The sequence below is a fragment of the Heteronotia binoei genome, chromosome 13, assembly GCF_032191835.1.
Source record: "Heteronotia binoei isolate CCM8104 ecotype False Entrance Well chromosome 13, APGP_CSIRO_Hbin_v1, whole genome shotgun sequence".
Lineage (NCBI taxonomy): Eukaryota > Metazoa > Chordata > Lepidosauria > Squamata > Gekkonidae > Heteronotia > Heteronotia binoei.
The window spans coordinates 19,301,879-19,322,403 of NC_083235.1; the positions used below are offsets into that span (position 1 = coordinate 19,301,879).

Sequence of the window (20,525 nt, forward strand, 5' to 3'; positions counted from 1 at the left end):
CTAGCCTTTGGAATCGTGGTGGGTGGAGCCACAAAATGACTGCTTTCTTTCAGTCATACCAAGGAGATCCTTTTGCTGTTTTGGCAGTTGCTGCCAAACCACCATTTTTAAAAATCTGCATAGCCAATCAGATCTCCAGTGTTCAGACCGAAGCATTGCTGAGCAGAAGTGCCGCTTGGCCACACACACTTTCTAAAAATACTTGGGGGGGCAGGAAAGATGTCAGTGTGCCCCATAGTGCCCACGGGTACCACTTTGGGGACCCCCCCTGCACTTTAAAAACAAAACATGAAGCAGCATTCAGACATGTGACTTCCCAACTTGTAGTGTGATGTATACTGTCCAGAAGAACATTGTGTGTCATGCCATTTGTACGTGTTTGGAATCGGCCCTCCTATTGGGAAGGGAGAATGGAACTGTAATTTAATTAGTTTTGAATATTGCCGCAGAAGCGCTGCCAGCCAGGTGTGAAGTTACATTCATCTGGCCAGGAAGGATAAAAATCAATGGTTTCAAATAAACAAATACTGGATTTTAAGGTATAAATTAAAGCTCTCTAAAAGTGTCAGTAGCTCTCTGTTAAATAACCTAGTTTAAAAATTCCTTTCAACTTCCAGCTCATGATGTGAATTTTCTGGAAGTCAGAATTGGAAAACTTCCCAGAAAATTATCTGGCGCCCTAAATAAATATGTCACAATCAGATTTAGCAGGTTTGTTTTTGAAATTTAAAATGCATCTCATGCCAAGTTTATGCCCTAATAGAAACAAATACTTAACTGAAATATTTTATTATGGGGAGAAGCAAATCAAGTATGGTTTACAACTTATGTCCAAACAAATGGAAAGCTTTATGGAGAAATTGTGTTCTTACTGGAATAATACCTGTGGAAATTGAAAGGCCATATAGGATGTTAATTCCTTTATATTGTTGAATTTAAAGACGATCAAAGACACTATTATATGGGAGAATTACACACAGGAAGTATATAATCAGGGATTTTTTTTTGAGCCGGGATGCACAGGAACCCAGTTCTGGCTGGCTTAATGTCAGGGGGTGTGGCGTAATATGCAAATGAGTTCCTGCTAGATTTTCAGTTCGCTCAGTCGCAGCTGGGGAGAATTCATTTCCAAGCGCTTTGTCATATCTCCCTGGAAAATGCAATTCTAGCTCACCTCTTCATGGTGCACCCTGGCTAATGCTAAAGAGCTAGAATGTCCATGTATTCTTACACAATTATGTGGACTCGTAGCCTGAAAAATATTAATTGCAAATTTGAAACTGGCAAGACTTACGTAAAACTACATTGGCAATGGTTTCCATTCATTGTTAATTTTATGGAACAAGGATTTTTTAGAATTAGATCACTTTATGTAGAGAAATATTAATCACCTACACATTTCTGCTTCAAGCCCTGTAAATAGTTTGCATTTATTGTGGGATTCCTACTGGACCTGTATTTCATCGGTTCATCCACTGCGTGAGCTTGTATCCTTATGTGCTCTAACTTGCAGCATCTCAAACTGTGAATATCTATGACTTGTGCACTCCAGCAGCATAAAAAATAATTCACATGTGATGAAGGATCCACCAGGCCTTGCTTCCGGAAGGTTCAGACTGCTTTTCTTCAAATAAACTATCTTGCTTAGTATCCTTGTATTGAATGCAGACAGCAAAACAGGAAATTCAGCCAATAGAAGGAAGAGAGACTTGGCTCAGTAGCTCTGCTGTGCATTTGAGAGATCCTGGAAAAACAAACTCTGCCTTTCTCCCTTCCTTCCCAAAGGAGGAGCCTCAGCCAATGGAGAAAATAGAGATTTTGCTGTATAGGTCCTGTGTGAATGAGCAAGCCTTGCAAAGCAAGCTATGATGCAGAAGAAAGCAAGCAATAGGGAGAAGGAAGCAGAAGACAGCCAGTTGCTCGGGGGCCTGATAGAAGCCCTCTGGGGGCCTGATTTTGCCCCCGGGCCACATGTTTGACACCCTGCTGTAGCACCTATAAAGTTGGTGCACAATTTGATCAGAGGTTTCTAATTATGCTCCTAGGGCTGTAATTCAGTACAGATTTCTTTGGAAGCAAGGCGTGCTGGACTTTGGAGGGCTTGAACAATAGGGAAAGGCTCTGTTTAACTGTAAACTGATATGTTGTAATTGCTATAGCAGTAATTTGTGTGTACTTTATGGAAAGACTTACATTGCAATGCAAAAGCTTGAATTAAGTCATGGGATTTAAACCAGTCTTAAATTCTCAAGGAAAACAATCAATTTTTTTGCCTCTAACAGGACTTGCAGAGAGGAGGCACAGCAGCTGTAAATGCAGATATAGCCTGCACATGCTCCTCTTCAAATGTCACAAGGAGCTTGGCTTGGCAAAATTGGGAAGTGTGACTGTGCATTCCGCTGTCAGTGCCCATTTATCAACCCTGTGAAGTCTCTCTCTCTGAAGAAGCCTGCATCTTATAGGCAGGAATTTATAGGCAGGATCATGTACTCTCTGTGCTAAAAAAGGGAGAAACTTTGCACCAGGGCGCTCCAACTCCAGGAAAAGAAATGCTGAAATCTCCATAAATTATGCCGATTGTAAGAAATCTGCATGACTCCTTATTTTGCATAATTTTGTAACTTCTGCTAGGTACGAAAAAGTGCCTCCTGAACATCTATCAAACATCTTGTTTAACTTCTGAGATTTCACTGGACGTTATCCTTGTTTTCAGTCACATTTTTTGCAATTGTAAGGGCTGCTGGCTTGCATTAGATAAGATTCCCAAGCAGCTGAATTTGATGCCTCTTTTGCATTCCAGCCAATTCGTGGAACACACACAGCCCTGCTTACATAGAAGGCCTTCTTACATTGTCTAATTTTCATGTTTTATGCCATGTCACGTTGAAGGAAATTCATTTTAAACAATTCGGTCCTCAAATTGTCTTCTAGATGGAGAGTGCGTTTAAGTGCGTGCTGCATAATATGTAATGTTAATCTTCTAACCAGGGCTTTTTAAAAGCAGGAACGCACATGAAGGCAGTTTCGGCTGGCTTGGTGTCAGAGGTGTGGTCTAATATGCAAATAAGTGCCTGCTGGGCTTTAAAAAACATTTACCAAAAAAGCCCTGTTTCTGACCTATAAGAAATGTTGCAGTTTATCAGTCTTTGCACATGATGGCGCATGGGAGCAGGATTGCCCTCTGGTAGTACTTTAATATTGTGGAGAGTCACCCTGACCCAGATAGCGCAGACAAGCCTGATCTCATCAGATCTCAGGAGCTAAGCAGGGCCAGCCCTGGCAAGTACTTGGATGGGAGGCCTCCTTGGAATACCAGGACTGGGAAGCAGAGGCAGGCTGCATCAAGTCATTCCTCTGAACATCCTTTATACCAAAGTATAGAGGTCATCAGAAGTTATCTATCTATTTATTTATTTAATCAGATTTATATCCCGCCCTCCCCTAACGGGCTCAGGGTGGCTAACAACAAATAAAAGCAGCATAAAATATTAAAAACAAAATATACAATCAAATCATTTCCATACATTTTATAGTCATTAAAAGTTCAAGATGCACGTTGATGTTCTGGTTATTCTGATGTTTCTGGTTTCATTTACGTTAGTTCAGTGAGGTTGTTGGTGCTGTGGAATAATAGCCACCTCCCAAGTTACCATGACTAACAGGCACATGTGCACGTGTGTGCACACCAACACAGAAATACACAAATACTTTTTAAAAATATTGTGGAGCATTTTTGTCCCACTAAAGCACTGTAACATTTAAAAACAGTTTGCCAAGGCTACTGAACAATACATTGACCTCATCTTTCAGCTTTCCTTACGGCTGTAGATTGATTCTTAGAAGAAGTGGTTAAAGAACTAAGTGTGTATATTGTAACCGTGCTGGCTGGGAGTGGAGGCGGGGGGGGGGTTTAGAATGAATCTAGAAATCATTGTGGCAGTGATTTTGCCGCAAAGTGAACCCTGCAGCATGGAGAGCGACACGTTGTCTTCCCCCGAATTTCAGCATTTATGTTTGAACAGAGCACATTTTCTGGGTGCAGCAAACAAAACGGAGCTCTGCATTCTTTCTGTTCAAGGCTCGTTGTTGAAGAACATGCTATTGAGAGCCACTTGTGTCCAAGTGCTCAACACATCCGCATAGGCTTTAGCTCTTTCCTATCACCCTAAGCTCTTGTCCCTGCAGTCCCTGTGGTTTAACATGTGAAGTAAGAGAAGAGTCTTACTTGGGAATAATTAAATTCAAGTCCGGTATCACCTTGGAAACAACAAGATTTTCAGGGTATGAGCTTTCTGAGAGTCAAAGTTCCCCTTTGTCAGATATGAGTAGAAATGGAGATCTCAGAGCCTTTATATCCCAGTCAGAAGGTGGAAGGGTGTTGTAAAGAAGGAACTGAGGATATAGACATCCAATTCATATTGTAATCAGAAGAATAATAATTGCATATTTGTACCCTGCCCTTCTCTCTGAATCAGAGACTCAGAGCGATTTACAATCTCCTTTATCTTCTCCCCCCACAACAGACACCCTGTGAGGTGGGTGGGGCTGAGAAGGCTCTCACAGCAGCTGCCCTTTCAAGGACAACCTCTGCGGGAGCTATGGCTGACCCAAGGCCATTCCAGCAGGTGCAAGTGGAAGAATGGGGAATCAAACCTGATTCTCCCAAATAAGAGTCCGCACACTTAACCACTACACCAAACTGGCTGTCAGCTTGATTAGAGCAGAGGGGAAATGTGGGGGTGGGGAGGAGTTAGCATCTACAGTGGGATAAGAATCCTGTCTGCCTACTCAGCCCTAGGGAGTTCCTGCCATTCTGAACTTGTGAATGAATTCAAGTTCAGTAGTCTCACATTGTTGTCTTCCCTTGAAGTTTCTTTATCCGAGGACTGCCAGTCTTTGGTCAGCAATGGAATCACTGGAAGATTAAACAGTTCTCCCATTGCTAACTTTGAGTGTCGTGGTTTTAATGTCAGATTTCTGTGAACAATGAAAGGTAGGTGGGTACAGGAAAGCCTTTCACTTTCAGCCTCCTCCCTCTTATGGTAATATTGGTCTACCAGTTTGGTGTAGTGGTTAAGTGTGCGGACTCTTATCTGGGAGAACCGGGTTTGATTCCCCACTCCTCCACTTGCACCTGCTAGCATGGCCTTGGGTCAGCCATAGCTCTGGCAGAGGTTGTCCTTGAAATGGCAGCTGCTGTGAGAGCCCTCTCCAGCCCCACCCACCTCACAGGGTGTCTGTTGTGGGGGAGGAAGGTAAAGGAGATTGTGAGCCGCTCTGAGACTCTTCGGAGTGGAGGGCGGGATATAAATCCAATATCATCATCTTCTTCTACCTCACAGGGAATTTGCAGAGTTAAGATAATGTGTGTAAAGCACCTTGAGCATTATGAATGCTATATATCAGGGTGGCCAAACTGGCTTGCACATTGTGTGGCTCTCGAAGCCCCCATCAAGCTGGCATGGAGAAGGCATTTCTCTTTTTCGCCAAGTCAGCTAGCAGTTTGGAGAATGCATTTAAAATTAAAGTTGCTTTCTTTCTCCCGCCTCCCCAGTCTATTTGCCTTATGTACCTATAAAGCTGCCTTATGCTGAATCAGAGATGGCGGGGATTGAACCTGGGACCTTCAGCTTACCAAGCAGATACTCTACCACTGAGTCACCCGTCCCTCCCTCCCTTCCAATATCTGATGTTTAGTCTATGTGGCTCTTAAAAAGTTTGTTCACCCCTGCTATATATTGTTGGTTCACCAAGGCTCCCACTTACCCTTTCCTGTCCGTATGTGGACAGAGCTTCTCTGGCACTCAAGAGAGCCACAGCAAAGCCGTTGAGAAACTATTGCCATGCTTTCCTCAACATGATCAAGTGCTCTGCCAATGAAAAGGGAGAATATTATAAGGGAATCAGGGATACAGTTTCAGCTGGCATGCCCATTTCACCCAGTTCTTCATTGATTGCTAACTCCTTAATCCTAATAGTTAAGGATTCTTAAGCCATCTGCTGCAAAAGTCCTTGTAGAAAACTTGGTAGGAAACCAGGGCTTGAGGATTTTTTTAACCAACGATCTTGCACTTCTAGACTTGTGTTCAAATTCCAAAGGATCCATTAAAAAGGCTTTCCCCCCTGCTGTAATAACCGGTAGAACTGTCACTGCTCAAGCAGTGCTTTCCCTTTTGTTTTCCAGCTGTGTGTTCACTGGAGCGATCATTAGCAAATTTAACACTCTACAAAACAAAGTAGTAACATAGTGTAGTGTTCAGGCTTCTTAATGGTAGGGAAGGATTATTCAACTCCAGAGCCAATTCAGATTATGAAGATTAGATAGTTTTATAGGAACAAGACCATTTAGTGACAAAAATATTAAAATAACATTAATTCCTACATCTTTTCTGCAACTTTTGCATAGGTTATATGTGTGTTATCCGCTGGCTTGCTAGTCTGAGGGCTGAAGTATACATAGTTGAGGGACTGTAATCTTAACCCAGTGATGTATAGTTCAGTGTATTAAAGTAGTCGGGGGATACAGATAACTACTGAAGCACTGTGGAAAGGGGGTTAGAGTAGAACCTTTGCCATTTGGGGAGGTCCCATTCCTGGTACCAGAGGAAACAGGAAAATCTGTAAACGTAGAGGGGGCTGCTATCCCCAGGGGCAGATTGGGAGACCAAAACAGCCTAATAGGCTCCCTCTGCTCTCATAAAGGGAGGCCCAGCCCAAGTGTGTTGTGTTTGGTTCAGCATTGCTGAGTGAATTGGGCAGTGGTGGCCACCTCATTTAAGGCAAGTTTTTAAAGAAGGATATACAGACAGCTGGAGGGCAATGAAGATGGTGTGGGGTCTGGAGACCCAAGTCCTATGATGAAAGGTTGACGGAGCTGGGTTTGTTTGGCCTGGAGTGGAGGCTGCCGAGAGGTGATATGATCACCATCTTCAAGTACTTGAAGGGCTGCCATTTAGAGAATGGTGTGGAATTGTTTTATTGTTGCCCGAGAAGGTAGGACTAGAACCAGTGGGTTGAAATTAAATCAGAAGAGTTTCTGGCTCAACATTAGGAAGAACTTCTTAACAGAGCGGTTCCTCAGTGGAACAGTCTTCCTCGGGAGGTGGCAGGCTCTCCTTCCTTGGAGGTTTTTAAACAGAGGCTAGGTGGCCATCTGTCAGCAGTGCTGATCCTGTGAAATAAGGGGGGAATTTCCTGCATTGTGAATTTCCTGCATAGGTTGTATGTGTGTTTCCTGCATTGTACACGGGGTCGGACTAGATGACTCTGGGGACTTCCAGCTCTATGATTCCAAGTTGTATGGCAGTGCAGCAGCTGGGTGCTAGCTTGTGAATTACCCAACCAGTCATGGTGGCCACTGGGCATACTTCCTCCATATGTCGGCACAGTCCTAACAAGACAGAGATTGTTCAGAGGTAGGGGGGCAAGGCCTTTGTGCTCTTGCCACTTTTCCATTTCCCATTGCACTGGAGGATCAAGGGTAGCCACACTGTGGTTGGCTCTGGGCTGCAGATAAGTGAAATCATGAGTCCTTGGTTTATGAATGGCAAGGGTCTACTGTAATCCTTTCGCCAGTGTCATTTCTGCAGTTACAAACCCCTTCCCACCAATAAGGAAAGACTAGCAAAGAGAGAGAGGCTGGAAGTGGTGATCATTAGAATGGCCCAAGAAGAAAGGGTTACCTTCCTCTTCTTCAGAACCTGCTATACCTTCTTTCCAGCAGTTGCTTTTTAAAACCAAAATAAACTTGGGTTGATCCAGCCATGGGTTCCCAATGTAACATCCGATTTTTTCTGAAGGCCATTTCCAAACTGTATAAACATGACTCTGTGGGAAAGTAATGACTGCAATCTACCTCACCACAGAAGAGTCTTATATTTTCAGCATGAGAACCTTCTGGGGAGATGAGTTTTTTGTCTTCAATGTTAACTGAGCTAAATTTAACCTATTCATGAGTCTTGAAAGGGTAGACTGTTTAACATTCACCTACGGCTTGGTTTGGCCAACTGGCAGGGTGATGGTAAATAGCATGATAAAAGGCAGGAATTGGCCACTTGGTGAAGAGAGGATGGAGAAAGGTTGGGTCCGGCTTTTTAGACAGAACAGTTGTTCCCCACCCTTTTGGTATGATGACCTGCATCTCCCCTCACTATGAACCCCGAGCACTGAAGTAGAAGACAAAATGGATATTTGCTTTTGGACTTTGGAATTGTCCTCTTAAGATAATAGTCACTTCAAACAGGCCAGATATACCAATATTTAGTTTAAATAAAAACTTATCACAGGCCTCGATACTATTGTCTGATCTTCGTCAGAACTGGATGTGGTTTAAACTCTGCCAGCTTGGGGTGACGATGACGTGCTATCATAAGCTGTATCAGAACATTCACTCTTTCCGTTATATTGTGCAAACTTCTTTATCTTGCGGTCATTAAAAGTTTAATGTGAATGCAGACCACGAAAGCGCTTATCTCTCCGCTGATGTCCCAGAACCTCATCTTCAATTAGAAGTTCCGATACTGACTTTTTCTCCCTGTGCTTTTACCGGTAGAAGGCCAAATAAATGAAAAATTGTCGAGAGGCGCCACAATAGAAAGTCTCCATCATCTGATAAGGTTATGGAGAGAGACATTTTAATCTTGTTTCATATGAGATCCAGATGTAATTCTTATATTCAAGTGGTGTTTAGAATGTATTGAAGTGCCGGTTTGATAGCCCCAGAGACGAAACTCCTTCTGCTATCAGATAATTTTTTTTTCCCGGGCAGAGGAATCTTTTGTGTCACCTTAAGGACAAAGAGAAAGATGTGATTAAAACTTATTTTATCTAACGATCCTGCTGCAAAGTTGATAAAGCCTGTTAGGAACTAGTTCATTCATCACTTCTATGATCATTGTATTTTTTTTTTAATTCTCCCAAGTATGAAATGCCATGATCAGAAGAGGGGGGGGGGGAATCTATTTTCTGTCAACACCTCCATCTGTCCTTGATAAACATCATTTGCCGTAAAGGTCATAGGAGCCTGCATATAATTATTTCAATTCGGCAGCGTTCACTTTGGCTCGATAAGAGTAGGAGAGAGATTGATACCGTCAACTGGGCGAGAGCAGTCTGTTATTATCCTCCTAAAAATGAGCAGGTGAAATTATAAACAACAACCCCCCCCCCCCGCCGCAAAAAATAAAAACAAAATCACTAAAGAATGCATTTGCATGAGTGCCCACGTTAGCCTCAAACAGCTGAGCTTCATTGAATTTCTATGAACAGACGTAGCGTACCTGATGAACATAATTATAGCCCGGAATTGTTTAAATAGATCTCTTGGAAAGCATCATTCTGACAGGCATATCATCACTGCCTTTCTTTCTTTTTTTTGGTTATTGTTGTTTAGAGAATTTTAACTCTGCGGTTACCGCGTTTAACAAAATGCCATTGTGAGTGTGGGGAGGCGCCGAGAGGCTTTGTGAGCGCGTATTGACCTTTTGTGCTGTTTAGCTAAGGTTTGTCAACAGCCTGGTCTCCTGGGGTGACTCAGAATTTGCTACAAGTGACCACGTAGGGAAAGTTTCCTGCCCTCCGATCCCCTTTTGGGGTGATCTGGGTTGCCAAAACAGCAGCGGTGGCAGTTCTAGAGTGCCGATGCACAGCCGGTGCCCGAGGCCCCTGCGGTGCCCCTTCCCACATCTGATGCATGAGGTGGTGCGATGACAGCCTAGCGACACTCTCCAGGTGCCCCGCTGCGCCACAGCTTAGCCCGGCTATTTCCCTTGACGCGGAGGCAAGGGTAAGTGGAAGGTCCCTAACTGGTGCCCTCCCTGGAATCGTGCCCCAGGCAGCTGCCTACGGGTGCCTAGTGGAAAGACTATCTCATAAGTATGCATCACCAGTTACCTATATTTTTGAGTGTGTGGACTGGTAACTGATGGATTCATTTGCAAGCTTGCATTTACCGCTCAGTGCTTTTTTTTCTTTTTTTGCCGTCAAGTTGCAGCTGACTTTTGGGCAACCCCCTAGGGTTTTCAAGGCAAGAGACGCATTCAGAGGTGGTTTGCCAGTGTCTTTCTTTGCATCAGGTATTTCTTGGAGGTTTCCCATCCAAATAACTATCAGGGCCGACCCTGCTTAGTGTCCGAGATCTGACTAGATCAGGCTAGCCTGGGCTCTCCAGGTCAGGATTCATGCCCTTAATGGACGTTAGTCTTATCATATGCTGGTCCCAGGAAAATTCAGCTGCCCCCATTCTGGTGTGCATCACTAAAAAAAAAAAAAAAAATCTGATTATAAATCTAATAAATAACACCAGTCTCCCAGTAGCAGTTCTGGTGTCTCTTTCTTTCCAGTTGTAATTCAAGGTGCCAGTTTGTACCTTAAAGCCACAGAAAATAACATTACCCAAGAAGCGCTTTCAGGTTTTTGTCAGTGGCCGGAGCTAAACTGGTGCGATTGAACGTTGATTCAATTCTGTGTATGCCTTGCATGCTTTAATGGGTACGTTACAGGTTGCATTTGTTACCCTGATCATTGATTTGCTTTGCAGCAGACACCCAGGGTAGGATTATATTTAGACACAAGCTGTTATAACAATGTTATTTGTTATGCCAGAAAAAATGAGAATTCTCCAGTGTTAAGAAAGCAGTCGGGTTAGTTTGAACTCGTTCACCAGAGATGGGGCTTGTAAACTTGAAAGCCATTCCTAATAAGAGTTTCTGTTCTTCCAGGGCAGGAGTCCCTGACTGTTTTGAGCCTCTGGGCACTTTGGGATTACGATCCAACCCGATGGATTCAGCCACAAAACGTTTGCCTTATAATGGCTGCTGCAAGAGGCGGAGCTAGCTACAAAATGGTTGCTCCGGCTTGCTTGCAGTCACGTAGCCAAGCCCCTTGTACTGTGAGCTGCTGCCCAAAACAATGTATTTAATACTCTCCATTGGCCAGTTTGAAGCCTTGCTGGGCAAGAGTCTCACCTTGTCCCACTCACTTTCTAAAAACATGTGGTGGTGGTGGGCAACAGGAAAGTTGTCAGTAGGCGCCACGATGCTCCATCAGGTCATTTCATAGACCAGGGGTGGAGAACCTTTCTTCTGCCAAGGGCCATTTGGATATTTATAACATTATTCGCAGGCCATACAAAATTACCAACTTAAGAAACAGTCCACCGCTGAGGGAGAATGATTCAGGCCGGCAAAATCAATGCAAATAATTGTTTTTCTATTTGAAGTCACATGGGGAGAGCCTAATGCAGCACACACACCCACACACCGACCCACTGTGCTAGGCAGATGCCTAGGTCCAGTCATATTAGACCACATCCCCTAATATTAGCATATTAGGTCACACTCATTAGCATATTAGGCCACACCATCTGAGATAATCACATGCAAATTGAACTGGTGGTGGCTGGCTCCCACCCCCCATCCCTGCCACCCCTCCCTCCCTCCCTTCAGCTGCTCCCAGCAGACCTTTAAAGGCACCCACATATCCTATCAGCAGTCCTTCACAATGCCCATGAGAGGGGGGCGGGGCTCGGACTAGCAAGTTCCAAGGGCCAGACCAAGTGATTTTGAGGGCCGTTTACAGCCCTCGGGCCTGACGTTCCCCACCCCTGTCATAGACAAAGAGATGCCAGAGCTCATTAGCGCAACTCATTTGCATATGCTACACGCCCCTGATGTCACTGGAAGGTGTATTAAATTATATCAGCTCAGCATCTACCTTCAAAAACCTTACTCCCATCATGCTTTTTAAATTACGTACTCTTACGTCACCACAGTGGCGTGATGATTTCCATCTGTCTGCTTTGTCTGTTTTGGTTTTTTCCCCCATTTTTTTGTGGGGGGAAATATTAGAAAGTTTGTCAAGTCTTAAGAGTTCAGCAAAATTTTCACAGGGGGTTTGAACAGTGGAGCCCAGAAGCAAGTATTTTGTGTGTGTGTGGGGGGGGGAGGTTTAAGGAACGAAGAGCAGACTAAAACTTAGAGGTTCCTGAGCTCCGCTCCTGCCCAAAATGAGGCCTGGGTACCATGTTGGGGACCTCAGTTTCTGGAGTTGGGAGGACTTAGGAATGGCGCTTGCTTGATGACCACAGATAACCGAGCTGCTTGGAGCAGCAGCTTGTATGTGCAAATACTGCTTCCTCTTCTCCCCTCTCCTGGTCCACCTCCTGCCTCTTGGTGAGTATAAAGACCATCAGATCCTAAGGTTTAGCAGTGACCCATTGCTCACCTTGGGTTCCCCTCACCCAGGATACTGCTGTGCTTCTGATGGTCGGCGGGCTTGTGCCACAATGGCCTGTTAGTCCCTGTCATGATTTGAAGAAGAAGAAGATGAAGATATTGGATTTATATCCCGCCCTCCACTCTGAAGAGTCTCAGAGCGGCTCACAATCTCCTTTACCTTCCTCCCCCACAACAGACACCCTGTGAGGTGGGTGGGGCTGGAGAGGGCTCTCACAGCAGCTGCCCTTTCCAGGACAACCTCTGCCAGAGCTATGGCTGACCCAAGGCCATGCCAGCAGGTGCAAGTGGAGGAGTGGGGAATCAAACCCGGTTCTCCCAGATAAGAGTCCGCACACTTAACCACTGCACCAATTTGTGCTGTGCTGCAGAGGCCTAATGGGCCCAGAGAGCATGTGAGGCCTGTGTAGCAGTAGTGAGAGACAGCTTACAAGCCCTAGAATGCCCTTAGAGGTTTTAGTGCCGGTTTTAACCAATCACAGAAAAGGAGGCTGTGGAAAAGCTCTCTGAAAGGAAAAGCTCTGTCTTTTTTTCCTGGGAAGCTGAGCCTGCAGGAAGGCCACTACACGCAGGGGTGTTGAACTCATTGGTTATGAGGACCAGATCTGACATAAATGAGACCTTGTTGGGCCAGGTCATATCGGGCTGGGCCAGATGTGTACCTATGTAAGATTAGGTAGCAGAGATATAAACTTTATAAAGGGCACAGACAAACACAATTTTTTTTTTTTAAAAAAAAAACACCTTAAAACATGCTGAAGACATTAGCACTCGTTGGTCTTAAAGGTGCTTTCTTTGTATCTCTCCCATGAAATCCAGGGAACTCTGACTCTTTCCATCCTTCCCCAGGGGGCCAGGAGGGAGAGGAGCCTCATCCAATAGAAGGAAGAGAGGCTTGGCTCAGTAGCTCTGCTGCATGATTGAGAGAATCTGGCAAAGCAAGCTCTGCCTCCCCCCCCCTTCCCAGGGGAGGAGCCTCAGCCAATGGAGAAAATAGAGACTTTGCTCTGTAGCTCCTATGCAGTTGAGTAGGATGTTCTGCAGAAGGAAAGCAAGAGAGAGCAGGAAGGAAGCAGATGACAGCCGGTTGCTCGGGGGCCTGCATGTTTGACACCCCTGCGCTACAGGGAAGAAGACCCTCATTCTAAGGGAAGAGTGAGCAGGCCGGAGCCTGGTTGAACTAACAGATTGGGTACTGCGAGTCTAGTTGTTAGGACATTTTTGTTTATTTTCCTTCACCCACTTTATTATTGTATGCACCTTATCTTTTATCCTGCACCTGCTTGTTGCTCTGCCTGCTCCTCATGTCCTGCTTCTTGGTCAAGGCAAGGGAGATCTGAAAGGTTTGGGAAGGTACTCTGGGTCTTCCCAAGGAATCTTAAGTCCGGAGTGGTGGCATCGTCAGGTGGCACCCCATCTGAGTCGTGGCAGTCCCACATCTGCCAAACGATTGGCGGAATCCTCTTGGATCCAAAGCAGAAATCCCATGGAGTTTTTCCGGGGTGTGTGTGTGTGTATGTGTGTGTTTGTGTGTGAGAGAGAGCTGTTAGTATCCAAGCTGTTACCCTTGAGCTGTCCATTTCAAATACAGGAACAAGCCAGTCCAGAGTCCAGACTGTTGTGGATAGTGTACCTAGCATAGCCTCGGACATATTAGGGGTTGTGAAAGAATGGGATGGGATCTCTTCACACCAGAGTTCTTCAGTGGTTAAGATTCACATTGGTAAAGACACCACATTTGGCAGAAAGCAACATAGGTGTGTGGTGGGGGAGTGTCACCTCTGGAAGTTCCCATTGTTCTCGTGTTTTAGCACCTTCTAGTGTTCCTAATTTTGAAGCAACAAGAGCACTGTAGGTGGCATTGGTCGGGCATGTACAGGAGATCCAGAACTAGGTCTGTAGGGAATCAGTGTGGGGGGGTTTGAGGGCATGGATGATGGAGGAGGTGCTCCATGATTCATGCCCCTGCTGAAGGGGCAAAGCCAGACGCCAGAGCTTTACTGCAATGGCCTGCTTGTGCTGTGTACCTTCACTAACTTGATGTTCGGTAGAATTAAGTGTGGGGAACATGGCTGTATATCAGTTTCTGTCTCTTCCCAAGGGAGTTGTCTCTCTTCTTAGTAACTTGCCATCGGAGTATGTATATATGCTGAGAGGAGGAATCTGTTCCATTGCCCACAGGTTGGACAGAGAGTTATGATGTTATGATGCCTTGACTAGAGAGGGATTGAGGTCTTCTGTGATTTAGGCTCAGAAGTGAGCCAGACGGAGCCGGAGAAGTTGCTGCTTCTGTTGGCAGTGGAAATACATACTCTAGGAATGGCTGTAGTGCAAGGGCGGCCAGAGTCACATAGAACAAATGTTGTATGTTTGAGAGCAGCAAGACATGAATGTCAGATGTTTGAGAGCAGGCAGGCAGGAAGGAAGATGGGGGGCGGGGAGAGAGGTGAAAAGAAAGTTACTTTAACTTATATGCATTCTTCAAGCTGCAAGCCGGCTTGGCAAAGTGATTTAAAGAGACAACTTCTTCTCCAAGCTGGCCGACAGAGGCTTTGAGAGCCGCATATGTGTGAAAGAGCCACACGAGGCTCCCAAGCCACAGTTAGGCCACCCTTGTTGTAGTGTAACCCAAAGGTCAAAGGGAGATTTACAGGGTGGCTGTTTTGGGGGGAGGAAGATGCAAAGGAGATTGTAAGCTGCTCTAATAATAATAATAACATTTTATTTATATCCTGCCCTCCCCGTCAAAGCAGGCGCTAAGACTCTGAGATTCAGAGTGGAGGGTGGGGTCTGAATCCTTGCAGCAGGTGAGAGAGAATGTTTTACTCGCTACCAGTGAGTTGACGGGCACATGACCATTCCCCTACTAAAGGGGTCCCTGACCTGTTTTGAGCTTATGGGCACCTTTGGAATTCTGGCACAGTGCAGTAGGCGCAACCACAGAACAGCTGCCGCAAAATGGCTGCCGCAAAGGGGAGGCGGAGTCAGCCACAAAGGGGAGGAGGAGCCAGCCACTAAAAGGCAGCTTCGCTTGAGTCACACAGTGACTGTTGCCAAAGCAAACCTTTTGAAAAATCTGCTTGCCACTCATATCTTCACTGACCAGTCAGAAGCTTTACTGGGCAAAAGCCCCACCTGGCCCTGCCCACTCCCTAAAAACATTTGGTGGGTGCCAGGGAAGGTTCTGATAGGTGCCATAGTGCCCCCGGGCCCCACACTGGGGACCCCTCCCTTAAGAGATGCCATGTTGTTATGGCTGTGATCCCTATAAAAAGATGAGAGTAGTTTATGCGGTCCTGGGAATAGGAAGAATAATCACGCCTTGCGCAAGAACTATATAGTTACTGGTGCTGGAGTTGCAGACTGCTGCTTCCGCCATCTCCTTAAAAAAATAAATAAAAACAAGCACCAGCCACAGTCTTTGAGGGGGAGGACTCATTAACCAAAGTTCAGCCTGTCTCTATAACTGCAGGAAGGGATCAATACACCAAGCAGCTGTTCTAATGAGCAGTCTGTCCCTGGGTTTCATGCAGTTCTCAGCAAGATTCTCGTGCTGGCAGAAGATCATTGGAGTCACCTGTGACTCAGACTGCTTGGGCAGTGGGCAGCAATGTTTCAGCTCTGGGCTGGCCATCTGGTTCCCTCTCCAGGTTTGTAACCATGTTTGCAGCTCTGTCTCTGTAGGACTTCGGTATATTTGCCATTTTTCTTGTAATAAATGAAGACAGTTTTTAAATATCGTAAGGCCAGCATGGTGCAGTGGTTAAACATTTTGGACTAGGATCTGGGAACCTCATCTGCTGTGGACTCTTCCTGGGTGAAGTTGGACCAATCACACACTGAGCTTAACCTTCCTCACAGGGTTGTTTTGAGGATAAAACAAGGGAGAGGAGAACAATAGACGCTGCTTTGGGTCCCTATTGGGGAGAAAGGTGGAATATAAATAAAGTAAATAGATATGTCAGATAGTGTTATTTTTCCATGTCAACTAAGGTATGCACCTGGGGTGGCCAAACTGTGGATCGGGAGCCACATGTGGCTCTCTAAACCCCCATCACCCTTTTGGCCAGCTGGGAGAAGTCATTTGTCTCTTTGAATCACTTCTTCAAGCCAAGCCAGCCAGCAGCTTGGAGAATGCAGTTAAAGTTCCTTCCTTCCTTCCTTCCTTCCTTCCTTCCTTCCTTCCTTCCTTCCTTCCTTCCTTCCTTCCTTCCTTCCTTCCTTCCTTCCTTCCTTCCTTCCTTCCTTCCTTCCTTCCTTCCTTCCTTCCTTCCTTCCTTCCTTCCTCCCTCCCTCCCTCCCTCCCTCCCTCCCTCCCTCCCTTCCTCCCTCATCTGACATTTATGTCTTGCAGCTCTCAGACATCTGGCATGTATTCTACGTGACTCTTACGTTAAGCAAGTTTGCCCACCCCTGGTATACACTATGTTTTATAATGGCCAAAGCAGTAAGTTTAGATTTAGTAAGGAAGTAGCCCAGGCTAGTCTGATCTCATCAGATCTTTGACACTGAGTAGGGTCAGTCCCAGACAGTATTTGGATGGGAGACCACCAAGGAAGTCCAGGGCTGTGATTCAGAGGCAGACAGTGCCCAACCTCTTCTGATAGTCTCTTGCCTTGAAAACCCTACAGGGTTGCTGTAAGTCAGCTGTGACTTGATAGCAAGGAAAAGAAGAAGGAAAAAGAACTGCAGCTATTTCAGTTTCCCCACCCCCAAAGTTTTCTTGGCTCCAACTTTTCCAGAAATGTTACTTCTTTAGACATATTTATTGGTTTAAAAGATTCTCGGATTTTTGTTTCTGTCGCTGCAAGCAAATTAGGACCTGGTAGAGATTTCTCAACTGCCTTGCTTGGCACAAAGTGAGGGGCATTTCATTATCATTGGGAAGAATCTGGAGCTTTCCTGGGTTCCTTCTGCCCTGCCCCATGCTGCTTTGGAGGTGGGGCTTGGCAAAATTAGATGATGCTAGGGAAAGCATAGCTCTGCTGTTTATGACTCGGGTTACAAAAACAGTGAAGGCAATAAATAAGGCATAGTTCTGCTCACATTGTTTGTAAGCTCCACCTGTGACAGGTAAGAAGTTGACAATGTGTAGAAGACAAAAGGGCTGTGGTGCGACCCCATTCCAGCTGAGAAACTTTCCTGGTTCTAAAGTACTTTTGGGTTTTGTGCAGGGTTAACATCTGAGTTCACAAAAACTTAAGCAGTGACAGTGGGGGCTGTTTTTCCCACCTTAATGTGCTCGTTTTCTACCTGCAAGGATCTTTTCACGGTTATGAAGAAGTATTTATTCATATGAACCACTCTTCCCTATTTGCATTGGTGCAGTGGTTAAACTAGGATGGGAGATCCTGGTTCAGATCATCAGAAGAGCCCCAGTGGTCCACCTAGTCCAGCATCCTGTCTCACACAGCGGCCAACCAGTTTCTCTGGAGGGTCGACGACAGGGCCTAGAGGCCAAGACTTTCCCTTGCTGTTGCCTCCTGGCATTGACTTGTGCAGTCAAGTACTGCACAGTCTTCATTAATGAAGAGCTCTGTGTTTGTTTAATCATAGAAAGCTTTATTCATTTAACAAAGCTGTTTCAGGCTAGACTTCATCGCGATAGAACTGAAGAGCCAAGGATAAACAATCAGATATATAGGTTGGTTCAGACTGTTATTACATTGAAGCGAAAAGCACCTTTTTTCTCTACCGATGAAGCAGCACACCTACCCCCCCCTTTTCATTCCAGTCGCAGCTAGCCGCAGACAGCGATAGTCTCTGAGAGTACAAACTTGAATACCCAAGCGTGCCAAATACATCAGGGTGAGAAAAAGGATGCTTGTAAGTTTCATAAGACACAGTATGCACGATTAGCCAGCCGTCTGCATCTGCAAGCACAATAGCACACGGTTACAGAATCTGAACCAACACGGAAGTACTTATGGCAAGGAAACACTTTGACAGGCAACATCACAGAGACTGCCTCTGAACAAGGAGGTTCCCCTTCATCACCATGGCCAGTAAGCAGCTATCTCCCATAAATCTCTCTAATGCCCTTTGAAAGCTGTCTAATCCTGTGGCCGTCACTACATCCTCTGGCAGCGAATTCATCTTAAGCAAGTTCAGTGGATGACCTTGGGCCAATCGTTCTCTTTTGTCAGCCTACACGTACCTCCCATGGTGACAGTGAGAATAGCACGGACGCCAGCCTGAGATCCTTAGAGAAAGGGCAGCCTAAAAATGGGACAGTTGTACGGTCCAAAACCGCATCAGTCAGTCATCCACCAGAGCTGAACGCAGTTCTGCGCTGCAGTTAAAGGAACTAGATTATTTTATTGACAGGAACAGTTAAAAGAATCAAAAGGGAAAAAAAGATCTAAAAATATAGGGAGTTTGCTCTAAGCTTCCTAGCCGCAACCTGAAATCGCTCTCTTTTTTTGACAGGCTACATCCAGAAGATCAAATCCGGGGAGGACTTCGAAACCCTCGCATCGCAGTTCAGTGACTGCAGCTCGGCTAAGGCAGGAGGAGACCTGGGTGCTTTCGGAAGGGGTGAGTGAAAGGAGGGTTCTGCAAGGCTGCAGCCTTACTGTTCCATAAATTGTGTTTGTGCTTAAGGGGAGTGTGGAAGACGGATCATGCCGCGCCTTCTCTTTCCTGCCCAGGAATTGTTCTTGTATGGATGCCATCTGGGAAGGAAAACAGAGAGAAAATTAAACCATTCTCGATGACTTGGAAGAGGGTGGGGACATTCCACAACCAGTGTTCCCTCCAAGCTGAGTTAGTGTGAGCGAGCGCACAGATTTTTAGCCTCCAGCTCACACATTTTTGTCTTACCTCAGGAAGGATGACCCCAGAGCACAACAATTTGTACAGTAGCTCACAACCCTAATGCCAGAAACTCACAAAGTAGAATTTTTGCTCACAAGACTCTGTAGCTTAGAAGCAACAGTGTCCACAACATGCCTCCACTGTGGGGGAGCGTTGTTCCCTCTAATCTGTGCGCATTCACCCAGGAAGCCGCACTCCGGTGCAGGCTGGAGCCGTGCAGGATCTTGCAGTGCCCATTGCGCATTTTAAAATTGCAGTAGTTCTAGTTCTGCACAGGACGTGAACCTCTCCACTCGGGGAAAATTAGAGAGAACATTAGATGGAAGCCAAGCAAAGGGAAGGACTGGAGCAGGGGTGGCCAAACTTGCTTAACTTAAGAGCCACATAGAATAAACGTCAGATGTTTGAGAGCTGCAGGTCATGAACGTCAGATGTTTGAGAGCTGTGGAGGGAGGGGAAGGAAGGAAATAAGGCAAATAGATGGAGGGGAGAGAAGTGGAAAGAAAGCAACTTTAAATTTAAATACATTCTCCAAGCCCCCAGCTGGCTTGGCTTGGAGCAGTAATTTGAAGAGACAGATGCCTTCTCCAAGCTGGTCAGTGGTGGCTTCAAGAGCCACACAATATGTGCGAAAGAGCTACATGTGGTTCCCAAGCTGCAGTTTGGCTCCTCCTGGACTGCAGCCTCCCCTGTGGCTGTATTGCAGATAGGCTTCCAAACTGAATTAGTGATGCTAATAACTAATAACTGCTGTAAGAGTGCTCTTACAGCAGCTGCCCTTTCAAGGACAACTCCTATGAGAGCTATGGCTGACCCAAGGCCATTCCAGCAGGTGCAAGTGGAGGAGTGGGGAATCAAACCCGGTTCTCCCAGATAAGAGTCCACACATTTAACCACTACACCAAACTGGTTCTCTTGGATCTTCAAATTAGGCATCTATGCCAAATGCAGTGACTCTTCAGGGTCTGAGACCTTTCACATCACCTTCTACCTGATCTTATTTAATTGGAGATGCCAGGGGTTTTGCCTGGGACCTTTTACGTTCTGAGCTTTATCACAGAGCCCTGGGTACTCCCCGTGAGGAAGGGATTGTCATGCCTGGGAGAGGTAAGACGTTTCAAAACTCATTCAGGAGTCCCCAAAATTCTGGAAAGGATGCTCTTTCCCAGAGAGCACAGCCATAAAATTCTCAGATTGCCAGCAGGGCAGAGGTTAGTTTCCTGCAAAGAGAGAATGGTTTGCTGTTTGGTGTAGTGGTTAAGTGTGCGGACTCTTGTCTGGGAGAACCAAGTTTGATTCTCCTCTCCTCCACTTGCAGCTGCTGGAATGGCCTTGGGTTAGTCATAGCTCTTGTAGGAGTTGTCCTTGAAAGGGCAGCTGCTGTGAGAGCCCTCTCAGCCCCACCCACCTCACAGGGTGACTGTTGTAGGGGGAGAAAATATAGGAGATTGTAAGCCGCTCTGAGTCTCTGACAGA

The 20,525-nt window shown here is 45.7% G+C and overlaps 1 protein-coding gene across 5 annotated transcripts in view; it reads left to right on the forward strand.

Annotated features, from left to right (window-relative positions):
- PIN1 (peptidylprolyl cis/trans isomerase, NIMA-interacting 1) overlaps nucleotides 1-20,525 on the forward strand; it is an 86,632-nt gene that overhangs the window by 33,398 nt on the left and 32,709 nt on the right. For all 5 annotated transcript variants that reach the window (XR_009556153.1, XR_009556151.1, XR_009556152.1 and 2 more), the window contains exon 3: nucleotides 18,663-18,770. Coding sequence is in view for 2 of the 5 variants with exons in the window: in XM_060253539.1 (XP_060109522.1) it covers nucleotides 18,663-18,770 (108 nt within the window). In the remaining 3 variants the exon portion in view is untranslated. The remainder of the gene's footprint in view (nucleotides 1-18,662; nucleotides 18,771-20,525) is intronic.